The 21,722-nt window shown below is 53.2% G+C and overlaps 8 protein-coding genes across 8 annotated transcripts; 5 read left to right on the top strand and 3 right to left on the bottom strand.

Annotated features, from left to right (window-relative positions):
- Nucleotides 1-1,142: 1,142 nt before the first annotated feature.
- On the bottom strand, nt 1,143-3,713 carry LTS14_004123 (uncharacterized protein; the record flags this gene model as incomplete). The annotated part of the gene is made up of 2 exons (XM_064836825.1): nt 1,143-3,473; nt 3,528-3,713. 2 exons carry the CDS (start codon nt 3,711-3,713, stop codon nt 1,143-1,145), a joined length of 2,517 nt encoding a protein of 838 aa, XP_064695458.1.
- Nucleotides 3,714-6,371: 2,658 nt separating this feature from the next.
- On the top strand, nt 6,372-8,400 carry UME6 (DNA-binding transcriptional regulator ume6; the record flags this gene model as incomplete). The annotated part of the gene is made up of 2 exons (XM_064836824.1): nt 6,372-6,471; nt 6,527-8,400. The coding sequence occupies 2 exons, from the start codon at nt 6,372-6,374 to the stop codon at nt 8,398-8,400; spliced, it is 1,974 nt and encodes a 657-aa protein (XP_064695457.1).
- Nucleotides 8,401-9,084: 684 nt separating this feature from the next.
- LTS14_004121 (uncharacterized protein) lies at nt 9,085-10,200 on the top strand (the record flags this gene model as incomplete). The annotated part of the gene is made up of 1 exon (XM_064836823.1): nt 9,085-10,200. The coding sequence occupies one exon, from the start codon at nt 9,085-9,087 to the stop codon at nt 10,198-10,200; it is 1,116 nt and encodes a 371-aa protein (XP_064695456.1).
- Nucleotides 10,201-10,807: 607 nt separating this feature from the next.
- On the top strand, nt 10,808-12,094 carry LTS14_004120 (uncharacterized protein; the record flags this gene model as incomplete). Its single annotated transcript, XM_064836822.1, has 1 exon — nt 10,808-12,094. The coding sequence occupies one exon, from the start codon at nt 10,808-10,810 to the stop codon at nt 12,092-12,094; it is 1,287 nt and encodes a 428-aa protein (XP_064695455.1).
- A 204-nt stretch (nt 12,095-12,298) lies between these two features.
- Nucleotides 12,299-15,415, bottom strand: APL5 (AP-3 complex subunit delta; the record flags this gene model as incomplete). Its single annotated transcript, XM_064836821.1, has 2 exons — nt 12,299-15,143; nt 15,192-15,415. The coding sequence occupies 2 exons, from the start codon at nt 15,413-15,415 to the stop codon at nt 12,299-12,301; spliced, it is 3,069 nt and encodes a 1,022-aa protein (XP_064695454.1).
- A 419-nt stretch (nt 15,416-15,834) lies between these two features.
- LTS14_004118 (uncharacterized protein) lies at nt 15,835-16,579 on the top strand (the record flags this gene model as incomplete). Its single annotated transcript, XM_064836820.1, has 2 exons — nt 15,835-16,008; nt 16,253-16,579. The coding sequence occupies 2 exons, from the start codon at nt 15,835-15,837 to the stop codon at nt 16,577-16,579; spliced, it is 501 nt and encodes a 166-aa protein (XP_064695453.1).
- A 273-nt stretch (nt 16,580-16,852) lies between these two features.
- LTS14_004117 (uncharacterized protein) lies at nt 16,853-18,421 on the bottom strand (the record flags this gene model as incomplete). Its single annotated transcript, XM_064836819.1, has 2 exons — nt 16,853-17,184; nt 17,242-18,421. The coding sequence occupies 2 exons, from the start codon at nt 18,419-18,421 to the stop codon at nt 16,853-16,855; spliced, it is 1,512 nt and encodes a 503-aa protein (XP_064695452.1).
- A 2,476-nt stretch (nt 18,422-20,897) lies between these two features.
- Nucleotides 20,898-21,683, top strand: LTS14_004116 (uncharacterized protein; the record flags this gene model as incomplete). Its single annotated transcript, XM_064836818.1, has 2 exons — nt 20,898-20,904; nt 20,962-21,683. 2 exons carry the CDS (start codon nt 20,898-20,900, stop codon nt 21,681-21,683), a joined length of 729 nt encoding a protein of 242 aa, XP_064695451.1.
- Nucleotides 21,684-21,722: the final 39 nt, after the last annotated feature.

Here is a 21,722-nt window from a genome sequence, read left to right as displayed (position 1 = left end):
AAAACCACCCTAACCCGCATGATCTACGGCGTCATCGTACTTCAAGTATTCCTGGCCGCCATTGACAGGTTCCCGCTCTACCTCTCAGTCCTGAGCATCTTAAGCCACATCATCTACCTTCAAAACCTCCGCCACTTCCCAATCGTCAAACTTACAGATCCGTTATTCCTCCTGAGCTGTGTGGCGGTACTAGCAAATCATTACCTCTGGTTCCAACACTTCAGCAAACCGCCACCCGCGAGCGAGAGATTCAACTACTATGATCAACCAGATATCCCTACCTTCACGGAGATCGCATCATTCTTTGGTCTCTGCGTATGGCTAGTCCCATTCGCGCTATTCGTCAGCCTAAGTGCGGGCGAGAATGTACTACCCAGTATGGGCTCTGAGTATGCTACAGGGCAGGGTAGCAGTTTCATCAGTCCCGGGCAGGAGCCGCAGGGGATCAGTGTGGGTGGTGGGGTGTCAGGAAGGACTAGACACAAGCGAAGTAACACTCAATCCGGCATGGCTAAGGCGGCTGTGAACGGTGTGAGAGAATGGGTTGGGGAAACGGGCGAGCTCATGGGGTTCTGGACAGGAGATCGCACGAGGCCGTTGTGATGATTTGGCTCTTTTGGGTTATGATTGCGATGTGATTCTTATGTGCTTGTACTATCTTTGGCCTACAGTATGACGATATTCGTGCTTACATGTATGAGCATGCGATCCAGGACATGACGTTGCTCACCGTCCGCAGTCCTTTGGGACTTTAGCGCCCAGACTTCCTTCAACACCACGGCGCCTATTCTGGAACGTATCCTCTAACATCAGGCATGAGGCACGACACTTTTGCACTAAAAGAGGACCAAACGTGAGATTGCTAACTTCGTTTCATGATCACGTCGCTAAGTTATGATAGATGATATATACTGCAGAGGGCCAGCCGCTCGCAAAACCCATCACAAAGCGTTGCCGCCCGAAACCATGTCTCCATTCCATCATTCATCCTAATGCAAACGCTAATAAATGCTCAGAAGCTTGTTGATTGGGTATATGTCATTACTCCTCCGAAAGAAACCGAAGAGCATGCATTGCCCAAACGCCCGTATACCGTGACTTGCACAACCAAGAGTTGAGTCCCTGCAGTCTGAGCAAGCGCTTCATGCCTGCACACCATTCACTTCCACCTCAAACCCATCCTTCTTTGCCTGACGTGCTTTGGCGAGCATCAGCTCCCTCATCCAATCGATTCGGTCATCCTTGGTCTTGACTGCAAAGTGATGAGTCTTGCCTTCTTTCTGCAGCTTTCTCGCGCCCTCGCCATCTTTCTGTGCTGGGGCCGGGACAAGCTGGAAGGCGAATGCCGTGGCGTCCGTCAATTTGTCCTTGTTCTTTGTCTGCTCGTCACGGATTTTGAACGCCTTCATGGCCGCTGTGAGCTTGCTGTTCGAGGCTACGCTTGAGCAGGCCACGCTGTATTCGTCCACGTTGATGTTGTCTGTTGCGGCCTTGGAAAGGGCGTTTGGGTACATGCCCAGGTTAGTACCCTTTAGTCGGAAGTGAGCGTCTTGCCACTCGTGCCGAAGCATCTTGGTCTTGCGCTTTTTCATCCAACCTGCGTGAGTGCAGTTTGAGCCATAGCCTAGTTGCTGTGTGTTTGGGCTGTGGTGAGCTGGGTCACGAACGATAGGTAGCTTCATCTCCTCGCTGGTCATGCTCGAGCGACTGTCTCCATCACTCTTACTGCGGTGAGATGTGCTGGGTCGTGCCATCTGTAGTCCAGAAATGGGTGAGAATACTTCGCCTTCGTTCAGCGCTGGTAGAGCCATGGAAGGACGACGCCAGTAGTCTGTTCGTGAGACCGAACGAGGTGCGTTGTGTTGTTGTTGTTGACGGTACTGCATGTTTGGTGGTACCGATGCTGATGTGTCTCTCGAGATTGGTCCTGCTGGAATGGCTGTGAGTGGGACATCCATTTCTGATGCTGGGGTGCTAAGCCTGTGGACCTGGACAGGGGAAGCAGTGACACTGCGGCATACAGATGTTGCTGCTGACTCTGGTACAGCTGTGGCGAGAGCGGACCCAAGATCGGGACCAGCAGTGGCGGAGCGGGCCGGGATGTCAAGACGTGGCAGTCGTCGAAGCTGTTGGCGAGGGCCTGGAGTCTGTACTGGTAGGTTCAGCGAAGGATAAGCTTGATGATGTTGAGGTGGGAAAAGTGGCGGCACCGACTGAGAACGAGCGATGAGTTCCCGGCGTGTTTGATACAAATCTGCTGGCGGGGTAGGTGGCGAGTCGTCGAGAGGAGGCGCAGGTGATTGTAGATGTTGGAAGCTCAGGAACTGCCTTACGTTGTCCTGAGGATCACGCCTGTCCACATGGTCGAGCACATTAGCGTGGAGAGCAAAGTCAGGCAGCAGGCCAGGTCCCAATAGATCAGATGAGGCAACAATAGATGGGACAGCCTCTGAAATTGGTCGAAGCGGGTCCTCCAGTGGCAGCAGTCGAACATTCGGGATCATGTTGTCAGCTGTGGTGGCATTTCCCGGGTCTCCACGGACAAAGACTCGGCCACCTTTGCCAGGACTGATTGGGAAGCGGCCAATGCCATTCTCGTCTTTCAATTGCTGCAGCTCGCGTTGCTGCTTTCTCCACTTGGCACAAGCTTCGCCTTTGTTGCAAGTGTGTGGCTTGGGTAGGAGCTGCTCGATAGCAACAATGGAAACCGACTCTGCTGGCGTGATGATATCAAGTTTTTTCGATGCTTTACGGCCTCGGCGCTTCTTGCCACCGAGTGGTGTTGTGGGCAGGGCATCGATATCGACAGGTGTCTCGCAGGCGTTCCTGCTGCGACTTGGAGTTCGACGGTTCGCGGTGGTACAAGGTCGGCTGATGTCCTGGAATGGCGTAGGCTGTGGACTTGGCCTCGCCTCGTCGCCTCTCAGCTCGCATATGGCATTCCACACCTGGTGGCGCTTGCCAAACGAGTGGATATCGAGTTCTTTGAGCTCATCAAATTGGATGTCGCTAATCAACGCACCGTCTACATCATGACGCTCGAAACACTCGATGACATGATTGTCAATTCCGGTAGCATACATCCAGTCAACGACCTGTTGCGATGTCCAGCTTCGTACACTATCCGAGGCATCAGTATCATCATCCGAAGATCCATTTAGTGCGTTCTGTAATGCCGTTGCAATGGAAAAGTCTTCCTCCATCTGACTTTGTCGGGTTACTGGCGTAACCGTTGCTTGGGAGAAGGCGGTACCCGTTCGTGGTGGCGGGTACTTTGGTAGCAGCGGCGACATCTGTAACGCGTAGTCGAAGTCCATGTCTGCGGATGATTGAGACACACGGAAAAGATGCGGTCCACGAGGTCCCTCCACGGGCCTGAGTCGGAGCTCAAACGGTCGCTGGCTTTGACTTGAGTCTGGTGTTGGAGCCTCATCATATGACGAAAGTGTTGTTTGACTTGTTCTGCGACCATCCTGAATGCACGTTAACGCGATGATGCGAAAAGTTCTACTCTCGCCTGTACATACTGTATCAAAGCTCGGTTTTGGCGAGTAGTCTTCGAACTCGCTTTCATCTTCGAAGTCAGTGTCATTTATGTCTGACACCTGGGACAGAGGTCTGGTCGATGCTGGCCTAGATTCCATCATGGACGTCGTCTTCACTCGTTGGAACCCATCTCCTCCGCTCTGCAGAGGAGTACTGGGCGTGGCCATGTAGGACATCGTCGGTGACCCGCTTCCTAACGTTGGTCTTGGATGTCAATGCCGGAGTGTCGCCGTTAATCGTCACTGTAATTGCTGGCAAAACATACCACGTAGATGTATGCAAGTATGCGGCGTTGAGGAGATCGCAAGAAGGCCACCGTGCGCGGACAGGAAGCCTCAAGTCTTGTATACCGAGCGTTTCCCACAACGATGGCGCGCTCGTACATACCAATGTGCAGGTGCTTCATGCTTCATACCCGGCGCCAACTGCGGTCGCACCTTCTCACCGTCTGCATTAGACTGCATACTCACCTGTCTAGACCGCCAATCACTTTCACAGGGTCTGCCATTGTCCCTGGATTCGTTACTTTCGGCAACGTATCCCAGTCATGCACATCAACCCTGAGCAACGTTGATTCACGGCGGCTCCATGGCTCTGTTGCTGTCATTGGCGAGATCTTCGAGAGCTAGTAATCTAGCTTGATGTGCTAGATTGGAATTAATGTCAGCTAATTTTGCTGCTCCTTGACAACGGACGGATAGGCAGGCGGACCGAGGCGTACCCTGACAGATCTGCAAGCGAGTACTGGGTTCGGCTGGGAGGTACTTCGAGGCTCCCGTCCAGGATACTCAGGATAGTAGCTATATCATGCCGGTGATGGTACACAATCACCTCAACACAACATCATGTGCTGTGATTATACAATGCAGGCACAAAGTGGTCGCATCCGATAGTGTCTGCATATTGTTGCACAAGAGGCTGGTGTCGCACCGCTGTTTCCCGTGACACATGGCCCAGCGTGGCAGCAGCACGAGACGGCCGTCAACGTGGTCACATGAGACCTTGAAGTGGAACAGCATATGGCATGCACGGGCTCTGTGATCTGATCCCAAGCATTCGCCAGGAGCAGCCCAGCTATTCGCCGTCGATGAGTCGCACTCACGGCCAACGCTTACAGGACCGCAAATGGTGTACGGTCTCGTTCCGCCGCCCAAAGGAGCTCGGCGGAATTTGTTGGTATACTTTAGCGTGACCCGATTGTGTGCAAAAGATCTCGGATCCTCGTTGAGCAACAGAACCTCACACCCGGTAGCCAATCGATCAGCCACAACGGGCCTCTGCGGGACGATTTGCCCTCATAAATTCCAAGCTATGACTTCTTTCAGAACACTAGAGCAAGAGGCTTCTTCTCGTCCTTCTCCCCACAGCAGATCACTATAGACATGGAAGTCGATTTGCCGTCGAGTAACGACATGTGTCATGTTGCTGGCATCGGTGAGCGACGAGTCAAGCCAAAAGAGACTGAGCCACCAAGCACGGCATGATCTTGCCGCTGAGGAAAACGAGGTGTAGTGAAGTCATGCCGAAGCAAGTAAGAAAAGTGGGCTTCTCCTCATCCTCGGGCCTTACCGTCCGCCACGTTGCCATCCGTTCATGGCGGGCGAACTGCTATTCGCTACAACCTCCCGCGCTATCACATTCGCTTATGCACTTCACTTCCAATCGCCGCTCGCAATCGTCTGGTCACGTTGCTCATGCTCTTGGTTTTGGCGCCTGCCCTTGCTTGTTCCCGTCCACTTTAACCATCAGCAGATCGAGCATGGCTTTCGCACCCATTGACTCGGATGGTGGCGAACTTTGAGTCGTTCAGCGAGAACATCACGAAGCTCGAACGGTCTATCAAGGCTCGAATGTGAGGCAGGAAAGGGCACATCTTACTGTTTGATGGAACATGCAGGTCCCACCTGCTGTACACTCAGACCTGGCAGCTAGTGGTCGATTCTGCAGGATGTTGCGTGCTCTGCCTCTAGACGAATTCGGGATACGACACATCGATAGCAGGGTCAAATGGGCTGGGCCATCATCTGCAGCGTAGATCGCCCCATAAAGACGGTTCGCTTCGGGTAGGCATGCGGTAAAATTATTGAAGACTGATGGACCTGGACTCCACCTTGTCCCCAGTGACCGTTGTGCAGCAAGCGAGCACTAGACTCTATCTCCATCACCATACTGAAGATGGCCGCTTGGTGCACGTGCAAAGGGCTGGGAGTGATCTCTGAGACTCTGCCACGATCTAACCCAGTCTGTTTTACGTCCGCATGGCCGGCCCCAAGGAGTGAGTTTAGAAAAATGCACTTTTAACATGGCTACCGACACAGGGTAAATTACTTGCAGACCAGTCGGGATGTCGCACGGCGGTTACGATCTAATCATGAAGCTTGGATCCTAGTGCAGATGACATCGAGAGCAGCCACACGCTTGTGCGCGCCAATCATCAACTACAGTGCCTTCCTGATGCATGCAATTAGTGTGCAATACGCTCCACCCCACCAGCTCACGTACCACATCCAGGCAGCTCTTGGCCACAACTAAGAATAGATGAGGGCATTTTGGGTGCGTTGTCAGTCGACTGGGAGATATAAGGTATGCTCGCTGCCATCTCTTGCGAAGACAGCCATCGTTGACCGACTAATTTGCTCTCTTTCTTTTCCTCGAAGCACTGCTGGTCAGGCTTCACGCTATCGTTAATCTACCTTGACCCTGGTCATCGCCTATCCGTCCTTCCCGTACCTTGTCGCGTCCGGCCACTATCGTGACCCCAGCTCTGGAGCTCGCAGTGCGACCTTGTACATATACTACTGATGTCTACTTCCGCGCCGGCCAGCATGTCCAAACCCAACGTGAAGATGGCAGCCCCAAAGAACATGACCTCAGATGCGAAAGCAGCAGCGGCGGCGGCAAAGATGCATAGGCGATCACGTTCTGGTAAGTCTTCTCGGGTGCAGAGTGGCCGAGCTTGGACAGAATTGACGTGTTTCAGGTTGCTTCACCTGCAGATTAAGACGGAAGAAGTGCGAAGAGGGCAAGCCAGCTTGTAAGGCATGCAAGCATCTGGGTTTGCGATGCGATTATAAGCGACCCATGTGGTGGAGCAATGGCGAGCAGCGACGGCATCAGAAGGAACTGATCAAGAACGCCATCAAGCGAACTCAGCTTTCGAAGAAGAGCACCCAGGTACCGTCCGCGCCGAGTTGTCATTCACCACCGAGTCTGTGCCACTCGATCCCGACGTCCTCAGAGGTTTACCAGGATTCGTTTCCGCAGAGTCGAGCGCCTTCGGTTGGATCACCTTTCTCGTCAGGATGCGATTATCCCTATGCCTCGCCGGAGGGTTACTTCGCAATGCCGCCTCCTCCACAACCAATGATCTCCCATCCACAGTATCCGATGTTTTCGCCTTACGAGGTGGACATCAAGACTGAACGCCAGATATACATCAATGGCGAGCAGACCCGAAGAGATTCGACCGTATCAACCTTCAGCACATATCAGCCGCCGCCATTACCGAATGGCATGCCTGCCTTCCCAGCCGATAGTTGGATCCAGCAGGAATACTTCGAAAGCAACACAGAATCGCTCACGGAAGAGCCGGTGGACTTCAACTTCTTCGAGTACCCTCATGAGCCACCAACCCCGGAGCACGAAACCGTCATCAGTGTAGATGACTGCGACAAGTATCTGCTGAGTCACTTCTTCGACAAGGTCCTGAAGTTGATCTTCCCGATCTTGGAGGTGAATCAGCATGGCTCAGCACGATCCGATGTCATTTTGCCAGCACTCGAGTCGAACAAAGCATATTTGCACTGCTGTTTAAGCATCGCTGCGACACACAAGAAAGCTGCAGAGTCGATAGAAAGCGAGCAGTTGGACAACGATATTGTGAGACATCGCTACGCCGCAATATCGGAGCTTTGCGAAGCACTTGGGCGTGACGAGAAGCATTCCCAGATCCTCGAGGCGACCCTTGGCATGATCTTCTTCCAGTGCTCTGTCGGTCGAGCAGACGATGCGCTTCCAGACATCCCATGGCACCAGCACTTCCAGGCTGCGATCAGTCTGGTGAATAAGCTGAGTCTCCCGGAGGCAGTGATGGATTTGGCAGCCAGCGGCCACGCGCATCCACCGTTCAATATGGCTCTGACTGCGTGGATCGACATCCTTGGTGCCTCGATGATTGGACGATCGCCTGTATTCGCAGACACCTATCGAGAACTCAACATGGGCGGTCGAACAGGTGGACTGGCCGAATTGATGGGCTGCGAGGACAACGTTATGTTTCTCATTTCCGAGATCGCATGCCTCGATGTCCAGAAGTCCGAAGGTCTCGATGAGGTCGTCTTGTGCAAATACGTCGAGGTCTTGGCTCACGAGCTGGGCCAAACCGAGCCTCCACAAGGCACAGTGCAGAACTGCTTCTCTGCCACAGGAGCCATTCGCCCTCGCCAATTGAGCGCAAACATATCCGCAGTTTTCCGAGTCGCTGCTCGCATCTACTTGTGCTCTCTTGTTCCCGGTTACGAGCCACGGCAACCCAGTACATGCCATCTAGTATCACAATTCTCCGACCTCATGAACTTCATCCCAGCCGGACCTGACGGCTTCGACCGCTCGCTCGCATGGCCGCTTCTGATCGCAGGCTCCGCTTCCGTTGCAGCCTCTCCTTTCCGTTCGATGTTCGAAGAGCGCTGCAAGCGTCTTGGTGACGCAGCAGATTTCGGCTCCTTGGGGCGTGTTGGAGGCCTCCTGAAAGACGTTTGGCAAGCAAACAAAGACACCTTTGCGAAGGGCGACCATCGCGGGGTTCGCTGGCGCGACGTGATGCAGCAGAAAGGCTGGGACTACCTGCTCATATGAGCACAGTCGGATCACCACCTTGCATAGTGATGGCGCTCAACATTCACCGGCCATCTCTAGATGGTCGACCTATTAATTATTAGCATGATACCCAACGGCCTACCTTGTTTGTCACCACCAGTCAGCGCAACCTTGATCTAGCGCAGCTCTCAGGTTGAACGCGACTAGGTGGACAGACGAATTCGGCTACTAGCAAGTATACTTGTAGATAGCCCCAAAATCTCCAGATCACATCGATTCGCCATCTCGTGCCTTGCTACCTGCGTCTCTCCTCGTGGCGGGATGCGTGAAGATGCAACTGTCAGTACTAGTAAGACACTCCTTTCATGCAATGCGGCTGATCTTTGCATACGAGAACTCTGAAACGTCCCGTACCTCGGATAGCTGCTACCATAAATACCCGTGCTAAGGCATTGGTAATTCCGATGCTCACTCCTAGTGGTCGATCCCGAAGCAATAAGCAGCAATGCCGGCCAGACCGCGCAGAGCTTGCAATATAGCTTCGTACAAGCTCTTTTGTCCCTCGTCATCTCTATGCCATCTTAAATAATACACAGGCCCTCGTGAACGAGAGTTCGGGTCACAGTGTGGGGGAGGAAACGCGTGGAGAGCAGTCCAGATCCGTCGCCGCTTGATTACGAGACAGCGTGCAAGGATCCAGCCGTGCGCTATTCGAGTGTGACGATGAGCACATCGCGACCCATCTTCGATCCGGTTGATACAACCTTCGATCCTTCGTTACACTCGCAGAAAGACGATGTTGAATCGCCTTCGCTAACGAGTGGAAATGCCCTTGCTCGATTCGAATTCGAGCCAGGAAGGAGTAGAGATGGCACAAAGGTCCTCATGGTGGAGTGGGAGGATGATGCATCGACGCGCGACGTGCAGGGTAGTTGGGAGATCAGCTGGGAGGGCAAGAAGACGGTGCTGCCAGCACAAGAGTCTTCAGGTGAGCCTGGGGAAGAGCTGCCTGTCAACCGGATATACTTTATGCTCGGTCCTGGAGTATCAGTGCCAACATCGGTCAAGCTTCGCAAAGTCACGGTACAGTGGCGGACAAACCCATTGCCAGCCATCTTTTCACCGGAGCTCGGCGCCACTGCAAGGCAAGCCGGCAAGAAGGGTGTCTTGCATACAATCTGGGCAAAGAAGCGGTTACAGGTCCTGCAGAAGGAGATCGATGCAGAGTCAGGGAAGAACATCGAGGGCATTGGTTTGGAGATGGCGGCAGCCGAGAAAGAATGGATCGAAGACAATTTTGGAGTTACCACGAAACCTGCGAGCATTAGCACATCCGCACAACCAGACATGAGCGGCCCAACAAGTCCTCGAAGCCCCGGTGGAGGTAGACTGATGGATAAGCTGAAAGGCCTGAAGCTTGGAACGACCACACATGATCTTGGTGGACGCTCGCAGGAGAACACCACCGCGAACCAAAACCCACTGAGTCCAGAGGGCTCGGATGTCGCGGTAGGCTCATTTGGAGCATTCGCTGCTCTGAAGGGCATGCCGCCATCCTCAGACCTCGCGGCAAAGCCTGCGCAGGTCCCGGAGAATCAACGGAGAATCGCTGCACAACGACCGCCCGATTCGATCGCAGCACTGCAGTCCCAGGGCGCCGAGATGGCTTCGTTGAATGCGTTCGCCAGTGGCGGTACCGGCTTTGCGAGCATGCAGCCAGAAGATGAAAAAGCTGACGGACTTTTTGCGCTACCAATGAGTCCTCGGTCGCCAGAGATGTCGAAATCCCCCTTCTCCTTCGGCGCAGTCGATACCATGAAGTATACACAAGGAATATAACGGAAGCATGAGATACCACGTAGAGATTGAGATTCGGGTGGAGCCATGAGCTGCATCATACAATATGGTTGTAGTTGTAGGTCAAAACGCAACAAAGTTGTCCTCTTCGCAGCTTCCACCTGCCCGCTCTGGACACGAGCACGCGTTCCTTCCTCAGCAGTATACAAAGTTAGCGCCCGCTCGGGTTGCTGCCCGCTTCGCGAGATGTCGATTTTGCCTCCTTCACTCATGAAGCAACATGTAAGCCTTCCATCCTTATACCATTGTTTTGCACCCATTCCGTCCCACCGAACATGACCTGGAGACGCTGAAGGACCCACAGAGCTTGGTTGATATCATGGCCCCACCAAATGGAACTTTTTGGGTCAACACCCCCTGCCAGCACACCCAGCGAAACTTCCTGCCGACGGAATATTACAATGGACGCGTACCGCGCGACGCCGTAGAAGTACACTACGAGTTGTCCGCTGCTTGCCACCTGAAATTCATCAATTGCGGGCATCCGGTTGGATGTGGATGCTTTCCACGTCCACCACATCCAGGATTCTTTCCGGCTCAGCCATTGGTCGTGGCCTCAGATGGAGGCGCCAGGCGGCGCTTTGTTAGTATGTCAAGCATTGGCGTCTTCGTGGGCTGCGGCTCGCAGTACAATGTCTCGGAGCTCATGGCGAGGCGCGAGCACTTTCCGTCATCCGTACGCGCGGAGCTCGCGGCGGCAATCAAAGCACTGCGCGTGGTCATGCGTATGCGCGACGACAGGGTACTCCCCGGTCCCACCAAAGTCGTACTGAAGATGGACTGCCAAGATATCCAGTTGACCATGATATCGCGGATCTTCGAGTGGAAGACAACGTCCTATAAGCGTTGTCGCTCGATGGTGCCTCTCCTCGACCGCGATCTCTACTTCGATCTCGAAGAGGCGGTATGCACACTGTGGAATCAGTATGCAGTGGCTGTCCTTTTCTGGTGGGTTCCAAGAGAGCACAATCGGGACGCGGATGATCTCGCCACAGCAGCGATGAACAGAGAGGACCTGAGGATAGCTACGGCACATGCCACTCTGAAGAGGATGCGAGATCAGAAGAGGAGACGTGACGATGAGGACGAAGGGCAGTCTGCCAGGTTGAAGCGTCCTCGTATCCTGCCAGCCACTCCGGTGCTGCCCCGACCGGCGAACCTTGGGTCAAGCATCGCCCATTCCACCAGGTCAAAGTCGAATGCGATCAAACAATCTAATAACGTCGTGATTGACCTGACTGGTGACTCGGATGTCACATCTGGGCTGCTCGTGCCCACCAAAGGCACAGGTGACCAAACACAACATCACAGTCCATTGCGCCATATAGCTCCGCCGCCAAGCCGCCCAATGATCACCGGCGTGGACCCCAAACATCCAAAGAGGTCCGCTAATCACACATTACCCAGGCCCATCAGTAAGAGCACCGACACGCCAGGGATGGCCTTCACGGATGCTCAAGGGTCAATTCCACTCTGGTTGAAGCCTAGACTGCTTCCCAAAGATTGGAGTATCGGCAAGCTAGAGGCTGTAACAGATAGCCAGAGCAGTCGCCAGAGCCCGTTGCCGGTCACGTCGCTCGCTCCCACCATGAGGACATCTTCTACGGACAGTGGAAACACGATGTCTTCGTTCTGCCTGGCTCGACATGGCTCGCCCCTGACCCTGTCGCCCGTACCCGACATCACGACTGTGAAGTCGGTGATCAAGAGGATCATACCTGCTTGGGCACAATCACGGACAGCAAAGGCCTTGAGTAGATTCCAGGGTCTTGGTAGAGCTGCTGGACCTGCGAAAGCGCAGGAGCTAAAGCCCACTAAGCTTGCTACAGCTTTCTCTGAGTTCGTGGTTTCAGAAGGCGCGCCACCAACGCGGTAGTCGGCTAAGAGTGCTTCTACCTTCTCACCAGCACAGACGATGCCAGCACAAGACTGCTTAGCAGTAACGATTTCGCTAGAGCGTCGTCGATCTGGGCAGTGCACGGATGAAATGGCTGGAGTCATGGAGGTGAAGGTCAGCAGTGGAGGGCGATGCAAGGATGGCAATCATCACAAGCAGGATGAACAGATTGTACGGTTGTACTTATTCTACCGCATCGTCATCGAGTGTCACTAGTCTTTTCTTCTTGCGTTTCGTCTTCGTAGGCGCAGTTTCTGCATCAGTACCTTCATCTTGCTGCGCGGCAATAGGCTCGGCAACATCGTCTTCTTTCCGCTTCTTCTTCTTCTTCTTCTTGGTGGTCACCTCGTCAGCCTCACCTTTAGTAGCCTCAGCTTCATCGCCAAGCAACTCAACCCTTGCCTTCTTTTTCTTCTTTCGCTTGACCATAGTACCTTCTTCTGGCATATCCCGAAGCCGTATCCCTTCTTGAGCACGTTGCATTTCGAGTCTTAGCCGTTCGACTTCCTTGATGGCCTTGGACATTTCGTCCTCCTCTGCTTGCCGACGCTCAATGTCGATTTGGCTAGCACTGTTACGGGTACTATTATCCGAAAGTGACAAAGCGGACAAGCCACTGCTGTCGACTTGAAGCAATGACTTCTGCGAGCGTGATAGCATCGACTTTGATAGACTAGCTGAGAGCGAGGTAGATGTTTGGTCGCCCAATGTCTCATCACCAGCAATCTCGAAATGCTTCTTCGGCTTCCTGGCAGGGGGTGCTCGTTTGGTAGGCACGGGTCGGTTGGCCTCAGATCCACTATCGCCTAGCTTAAGCTCCATGACAGGGATAGCATCGACATCCAGTTCTTCGCCATTGGCGTTACGCAATATGTTATGTATGGGCGTTGACCTCCCCGAAGCACGGTCTGGGTTGATATAGTACGGATCATCCCGGTTGCGGTCTCTTCTTTCTGCTTTCTTTCGTAGCATGGCATCGCGATCCGTTGGCTCGACATCTGGATCTTGCTGGTATGAAGATGATCTGCTTGACCCTGTCGGCTCGCCCAACAATTCTGCAGCAGGTCTCTGTTGACTGCTCACTGCTACCGCAGAAGGCTTCTCGTTGTAGAACTGGTAGACATCATTTGCATCATCATCGAAGTCAGTGTCCAATTCTGCTTGAACCAGGAGCATTTGCAAATTGGAATTAATAGGCGTGTTGAGATCTAGCTCTGCTGGTGTTGGTACGTTTCGTAAAGCTGCAGCAGCTACAGGGTTCAGTTCCATGCCCGTGAACAGAGCCGGGATAGCCTGAGTAAATAGCAGTGGCGGGGCAGTATAGCCACCACTGTCACTCCCAGTCTGTTCTGAAGAAGCAGCTTCCGCCGCCAACCGCATCAAGTCCAGGTATTCTACAGCCCGTTCCTGCACTTCCAAGTTCGCATGATGTACAAGCGGCTCCAGGAAATGTATGACGCGCGCTGTCAGTAATGTTGTATTGTTTTGCTGTGACTCTGTCCACGCGCCTTGATGCTGAGCAACAAGTACTGCGAACACCTTAGGTATAGCCTGTAGGTAGCTCGCTAATGTCGGGGCCGGTAGATTCGCACTCGAGGTATGTGCAAGAGACGTCAGAACAGCGTCTGTGTCTGGGAGCATCGAAGCATACTCTCCTGCTATGAACGCAGCAGCACTTAGCACACCTTGACCAGCACTGCTGCCAGTCGGGTAAATTTGCTCTCGTTGATCGAGCAGTAGCAGTGATTGAGCGGCTGCCGCAGCCTCGGGTCGTACAGCTTTGACACGAACAGCTACATTGAGAAGCTCGTCGCCAACCCGGTCGGCCACGAAAGTAGACGCGTCAGCAAGACCATGTTGATGGTGCGCGCCGAAGCCGCCACTTGCAACAGAGGCAGGACATTGCTTGACCAAGTCCACGAGGACACCTATGTACCATTCGAAGTCGTTCATCCTCGCATATGTATCGCGCGAGCACATCTCGAGTATGCGCTCAATGACAGATGCACGATAGTCATTGGGCAAAGGAGGTGCTTGGGCAGTATTCTGCTGCTTCGACTTGATTGTGGCCTGCATATCTTCATCGTCCTCATCAGCTAGAGGTTCTATGCCTTCGTGCATGCCTCGATCGTGAGAGATATCTGACTCTGTAGGTGCCTTGCCGGCGGTCTTCAATTGTCGTAAGAGACGCTCGACAACACCTTGCAGATTATTCGCGTTGATCATGCCAACCACCAGGTCTAGTGCTCGGGTGCGGATGGATATATCTGCGTCATCAATGCACTCCAGTATCACATCTGAATGCTGGGAGACCAGATCTGCATGCGATGCGGTGATCTTGGCGAAAGCTAGCAGTGCCACATATCTCAAGTTCGGGTCGCCTTCCACTACTAACATAGCTCTCAGCTTGTTGACGCATAGCCTTGCTACTTCGTCGCCCTCTGTGGTACCTTCCGCCGCTTCCATGATGCCGCCTTGTATGATGCCGTTGATACATTCGTACAGCAGACTCATGGCAGGAGTAGTCTTGATGATCGAGGTCAGGGGTGGCAACAATTTCTTGACGAGACGAGGCTCAAGTGGTGTTAGGGTCGAGAAAAGCTTGATGATCTTGATAGCCATCCAGTTGTTCTTATCGGCGGTCAATAGCTCGAACAGTCGGGGTGCGAGTGGTAGGAAGTCCTGTGGTCGTCTCCATCCAAGCTCGCACACAACATTGATTATTGCAGCAGTGACGCTAGCATCCTCGGTTTCGTCCAGTAGTCGGTCCTTGATCTTCGGCCATGCTGGGCGCAGAGTCTCCGGATATACGAGTGCTAGGCGGTACAGAGTGACGATGGTCTTCTTCCGAATGGCGGGATGCGAGTGCGACATTCGTGGTAGCAGATCCGCGAGCAGACTGTTTGCCATCGAAGGATTGATCACATGTGGGATTGTGGTCAACACCAGAGCAATGGTCGCCTTGTCCGGGCTACCAAGATCCTTCTTCAGCATATTCTCAGCCAGCATCAGGACCTCTGTATCGGGCCTAAAGCTTTGCACTGCTGCAAGATATCCCACCCTCTTCTGCACATACTTCGCACTTGACATAACCTCCAGCACATTGAATGAAGCCCAAGACATATCATGTCCGAACATCTCCAGGTAGATCAACTTCAGCAACGCCGTAGCCTTCTGATCCATATCCTGACCTTTGACCTCGATGCGACATTCTTGGAGTGCCTTTTGAATGTACTCTCGCTCATTGCCTTTGTGAGCCCGTAGGCCACGAATGAGCTGGTATATGTCCTTCTCGAACATGATGAATGCCTAACGAGCATGACCTGGCCAAATCTCCTCCTCTGCAGCCTGCTATGCTACTCCAATACGAACTCTTGAATGATGGTCGTTGTATCGCAAGCATGATGCTGTTTCAAGGACCTATGTCTCTGCCATCGTGGAGGGTCGTAGCCTGCGAGACACGAGTTGCTGCAATTTTGCTGGGTTTATTTCGAGGATAGTATGATTGTCTGAACAATCACTGACTCTACATCTCATGCATTCACCTACATCCATCATCTTGAGATCTACATTATGGCGTACTTTATGTTCACTTCCGTAGAATAGTGGGGCTGCAGATCGCCAGCCACGAGCTACGTGTGGCACACTGTGCTCCCATCTGTGACTTCTCGTCATACCTCGCGGCTGGTATCTTGGACATCGAACATGATCCAAGAACAATGGCGATGGAGGTCGACGAGCCAGTACGGGCCACAAGTGCTCGCAAACGCCGGCTGACACAACCTCTCGACGAAGACGAGGACGAAGGTCCAGACTGGTCACACTACGACGCCACAACTGCATCGAGCAAGAGGTCTCGTGCAGGTGCCGGCCATGCTGTCGAGCGACGAAGGGTACGAGTCGATACTCAAGCCTTGATCCGGACTTTTGCTTTTACAAGCCTCAATGTGACATTCAATTATAACTGCTACAACCCAACCACGTCTCCTACCATCATGTTCTTGCTGTCCGGAAGCAGCTACACGACCTATCTGTCGTATTGGTAGGACTCGCGCGACCTAACGTGTAGACGGCACATATGCTTACAGAAGCAGCGATATGATTCTGCGATCGACGACGTACGCTCCAGACTTACAGGCCCTGGCTCTGGTCGTCCACGGCACGCCCGCAGATTCTTGGACGTTCAACAAGCTCCTCACCCAGATCCTGCCAATTCACACAATCGATGCAGTCCAACTTGAGGCAGACGAGAGCCTACAAGACTTTCTGGCAGCATATGCTGGACCATCAGATCTTGTCACCTTGCTCGATGCCGAAGGCAACTGTATATGGGACAGCTGCGAACTGCATGAGCGGCATACGGGCGGCTCTACCGAATCTCGTTTGCATCACATTGAAGCTGCTATAGCATCCAACTTACGCAGTCTGAAGACTGCAGAAGACATGAAAATCGCTATGTACTAAGCATGCGCGACGGGCGGCTTGTGAACAGATTGAATCGAATACTGGGTGGCTTCGCGTTCAGTGACGCACTGCTTTCAATGCTGCAAGCCACCAGATGTGTATGCAGTAATTGGTAGACGGTATCATTACACTGAAGACCATGCACTGCGTACTGTGATTCCGCCAATGACATATAGCGTACAGGACTTATGCTAACCTTCGTGGTTGCCAATGAATGCACGCCGCACAAACACAGCCTGGCAATGTCCATGCCATCTATACACTTCGCCTCACTTAACGCACATTCTGCTGCCTGGCCTTGTGCTTCTCGGCAGCCCTTGACTTCTTCCACATGTCCATCATGTCTGTAAAGTCTGCCTGAAGTTCAGGGTGTATGTAGTTCGGAATGCTAAAGCGGTCCAGATAAGTACTCGCTACTGGCGGTACAAGTCCTTGAACGACGTCGTCGAGTACCGCTTCAGGCCTTTCCTCGTCAAGCGTTCGGACGAACTTGCTTGACCCGTGCAAGTCTTGCGCCTCAAGACCATCTGCCAGAAGGTGTCCAGAGCCCCCATCAGCTTTCGTGGGTGAATGTTCTTCTGACGCCTGTACCACCGACACACTACCTGATGACGACGAGGAAGACGAAGCATCCTAATCATCATCATCGTCCTCCTCCTTACCCTCCTTGCTAGCATCTTTCCGAATAGGAATCTTGATGCCCTGCGCTGCAAACCGCTTGCTGAGCGCAGTGCTCTCAATGACGCCAGGAAACTTCTTCGCCGAGTAGACCTGAAAAGACTCGGAGAAAACATGAGCCAGCACGGGAGCAACACCTCTATTGAGGCCACCGCTGGCTTGTCCGACATCGATGAAGTTCATGCGTAGCCGAAAGTTGCCTTCTGTTCGTACGGACAGGTCTTGGAGCACGAACCACCATGCCGCGTGCCCCTTGTCGTCGGTGAGTTTAGCTGCGTTGACTGTGAGACTCCCGATGAGATTGCGGGTGAACATGGTGTGTTGCTGTGGCATGGCCATCGTGCCCGGGTATTGTCCGGCGGCCATTGGGTAACCTGGAGGTGCTCCATACACTACTGGCTTGTTAGCATGATTGATCTCGCTTGTCAAGAGTGGTAGCGTACTGATTGACTGCCTTTCGGGTATCGGAGGATACGAAGTCGTTGTAGCAGTACTGATGCTAGCGCTTGGAGTAGTATTCGAAGCACGCACAACGTTCACTTCCCGATCTGCATTTTCGTTCCAGAGATCGACTTGCAGTACGAAGAACGACCCATCTACTTCGTCGCAATCCACTTCCTCGCCAGTCTTGAGATCGTAGACGATGAGTCTGATGCATGGTGGCGGCGTAATAGGGCGTCGATCCTTGTCTCCGAAACCACACATCCGAGCACGCTGTGGTTGTTGCATGACTTCCAAGGTAAACTTGTACTTGTCATTCTGCCCACTTCGCGTCAATGGTATGCGAGGAGGCGCGACTGCTACCGGAGGAGGTACATTCTGGGCTTGCATTGGTGGCGGGATATGCATCTGTGGATGTGGATGGCTGAAGTAGTTACCGGTGGGCAGAAAGGACGGAGGCAGAGGTACTGGAGCTTGGTTGTAGTGGGCATGAGCAGGCATCATACCGGGCGCACCCATGGTGCTCATACTATGAATGGGTGGCAATGTTGTTGGCTTCTGGTCCTGCTGTTGTTGTACATGAGGATGTGCTTGCTGCTGATGGTACGGATGTTGCTGTTGAGGCGGAGGTTGGCCATATTGTTGCTGTGGTGGGTAGCCATGCGGTTGCTGCTGTTGCTGGTAGCCCCCATAGTATTGCCCTCCCTGCTGATATGGATGCATGTCCTCGGTACCCGGTTGGTTCACGCCGTTTGAGATGTCACCGTTCGAGTGAAGATGATTGGATTGTACCTGGATTGGATGACCGTGGTAATAGCCTTGCTGCTGGTACTGTACTTGCTGCTGTATCATCGTTGCTCCAGCTCTTTCCCGTTTCTGTGATCCAGTCGAGTGCTTGGTGTGTCACCTCAGGTCGCTGTTACTGTTATCGTGGGTACGGGAAGCTGCAGATGGTACAGACAGGCGGGCGTGGTCCGGGTACTGGCAGTAATGACCCGGATGAAACACGAATGGCGGACGACTTTGCGCTATTGCAGTGGTAAGCAACGGATCACCACTGAGAGGGGACTGCTCCAACCAGGTTCCTGGATCGTATCGAAGTTTAATACCCACAGCCACGAGGCCTCAAGCCACCCGATCACGACACTTTGTCATGCTCGTCTGACAGTATATGGTGATAGTGGCAGGGCATATGGAGAAGGCGCCAGCCCCGACGCAGGATCGCGGAGAATACAAAAAAGGCGAATGCAATGGCGGAGGAGCTTGTTTCAAACTACCAGTCGAGTAGTACAGCGGCGCAGTATCTGCAGCTCGCGTCAGTCGCTGGCTCTCTACAGGCTGTCGCGGCTATCGGACGCTCACGTGTGTTTGCTTGCTGTGTTGCACTGATTTGATTTGATCTGGGCGAGGCCGAAGAATGTCGATCTCCAAACAACCACGTCTGTGGTTGCGACTACAAACAAGACGAGATGCAATCGGATCCCCAGAAACGACTAGCCCACCCACAGCGCCGGTACAGATTAACAAGTGGCAAAGCGCAGATATGTGCAAGCGAAGGCAAGAACGAACGATGAATCACACTGACCGGAAGCGTAATACAAGACATGCGATGCTAGTCGCGAGACAGCCCACCATGCGCCATTGGGCCCGATGACGGGTCTGCCGGACGGTCCCTTGTCCCGCACCTTGAGCTAAACCATCAGATCAACCAGTCGGCGCCGCCACCAGATGTCCGCTGGGAGGCCGGACAAGACATAGCTTACCTAGCGTGCCATCTGCGTGGGCCAGATGTCGACAGCCTGATCGCCCCTAGCCTGCAATGGACATCCTGTTTCAGAGGCAGATCTGCTGTAGGTCGTGGCTGGTCTTTCCAGCCGTCTCCCCTTCGGCGCAGATCTCGAGGAAGAAGACTTGGACGAGATCATGCCGTCTGAAGAATGCAATGCAAGTGAACGCAGCCGGGAAAGCAAGTGAAGTGACAGGTCCCAAAAGCCAGGTACAATAACACGGCAGATCAACCACAAACCCACCCGCAAATCACTTGTTCCGTAGGACATCCCGCCACAATGATGCCTGGCTGTTCATCGCAAACCTGAATCGGGAAGCTCTAATTCAGCCAAAAGCGACAATTTGCGGCGACCTGTTTTACCCGAGCTCCATGCAAAGACCCGACAGAGTGTATCTCAGTCGCAGATCATTCGACAGGTCTCAGAGGTCTCTAGGAATCACCGAGATCGACCGTTGAACACCAGATGTGGTGGGGAAGAGATCTGTCTCACCTGCCTGGAAGGTCATGATCTCCAGCTTTGCATGTAACTCAGTCGAGTCAGTCAGGTGTGGATCTTGATGCCCGAGAGCGATGCGCAAATGGTCCGGGTCCGGCTGGGATCATTAGACCATGTATGGAACATGTCGCATACCTCCAGCGACAGAATACACTTGCCTACTTTCATTACGTGACTCCTACCCCCGTAGATGGGATCTTATAGATCAGTCCATTGGGTGTGGCTGGAGCCGGACAAACAGTCACGCTCTCTGATGCCTGCGACGCATCAGTCTGATAGTATCTGGCACTCCTGGCCGTCCTTCGCCAAATATGCAGGAGCACATGCAACGAGCTTGTTGGAGGGTTTGCGATACCTTCGATATTGACAGTAGTCGTTCGGGAGAGTGCCGACTTGGGAAAAAATCAATCATTTATCTAACATTGGGGTGATTCAGATGAGGCGGAAATTTTTCTCGATGAAGGCTCAGAGTATACATGACCGAACGCAGAAAGCGGTGCCAACTTGATGATGAAATGGGGTGAGGTTAGATGTACATGAAGGGTTTTGCGATGGCATGAAGCAGTGTACAGGCTCTTGAAAAGGATACAGAGGTTACCGTAGCAATCTGATGGGAAGAGATCTTACATAACCAGGTCCAGTGTCCAAGTCAAACATTCTGACTATGCTGCCCTGTGGGTGTTGAGATGGGCGTGCATATAGAAGACGTACCTGCCAGATACGGTCATGGCGGGGCTTTTGTGACGTCAGAGGGGTCAGTGAATTGCAGCCTTTCGCAGCTTCAGCCACAATCAAGGCCAGTTGTTGCTTGCGCCAGTAGATAATCCGAAGCTTCTCAGAGAAAATACTCTATCTGCGGTGAATTAACACTGCCAATTCCAGATCACGACCGTACCGCCACGAACAACGGCACAATGTCTGGTAAGAACGCTCCGCAATCCTCACAAGAACGATGATATCCTAACAAAACCAACCCAGCCCCACCAGTAGACTACTACGCCTCCCTCGAGATCGACTCCAAAGCCACTCAACAACAAGTCCGGGACGCCTACAAAAAAGCCGCTCTCCGCCACCACCCGGACCGCGTCCCCGCCGACTCACCTGAGCGCGCAAGCCGAACTAAGAAATTCCAGCAGATAAATGATGCTTACTATACCCTTTCCGACCCAGGAAGACGTAGAGATTACGATGCCTCGAGGAACATGTTCCATGGTTTCGGTGGAGGAGCGGGAGCGGGCGCAGGAGCAGGAGCTGGTGCAGGAAGACAGGACGCAGATGAGGAGATACCACGACCCGATGCTGGCAGTGGTGGTGCATTTGGAGGGATGCCAGGAGGATTCCCCTGGTCCTTTTTCGGCGGACAGGCGAAGAATGACGAGGACGCGAATCGGTACTCCAACGAACAATTCGGTGGTGTTTTCGAGGAGATGATGCACGACGAAGGTATGACTGAAAATGGGAACCAACCTAACAACAAATTCTGGTCCTTGGTAGGAGGCGCTTCAGGAGGGGCAATGGGTTTCATAGTAGCCAATCTACCCGGTGCGCTGGCCGGAGCTGTGGCGGGAAATAGACTCGGTGCGATCAGGGATAAGAGAGGAAAAAGTGTGTACTCTGTCTATCAGGAGTTGGAGCAGCCGGAGAGGATGAGGTTGCTGAGCGAGCTTGCTAGCAAGGTTTTCGCGCATGCTATCAGTTGAGAGTGTTGCCGAATATGATGCGCATTTTGTATTGGCGGG

This window comes from Recurvomyces mirabilis, assembly GCF_035927965.1.
Source record: "Recurvomyces mirabilis strain CCFEE 5264 chromosome Unknown scaffold_9, whole genome shotgun sequence".
In the NCBI taxonomy this organism is placed as follows: Eukaryota; Fungi; Ascomycota; class Dothideomycetes; order Mycosphaerellales; family Teratosphaeriaceae; genus Recurvomyces; species Recurvomyces mirabilis.
The sequence above is the reverse complement of the archived record's forward strand: the minus strand, read 5'-3'. Positions and strand labels throughout refer to the sequence as shown.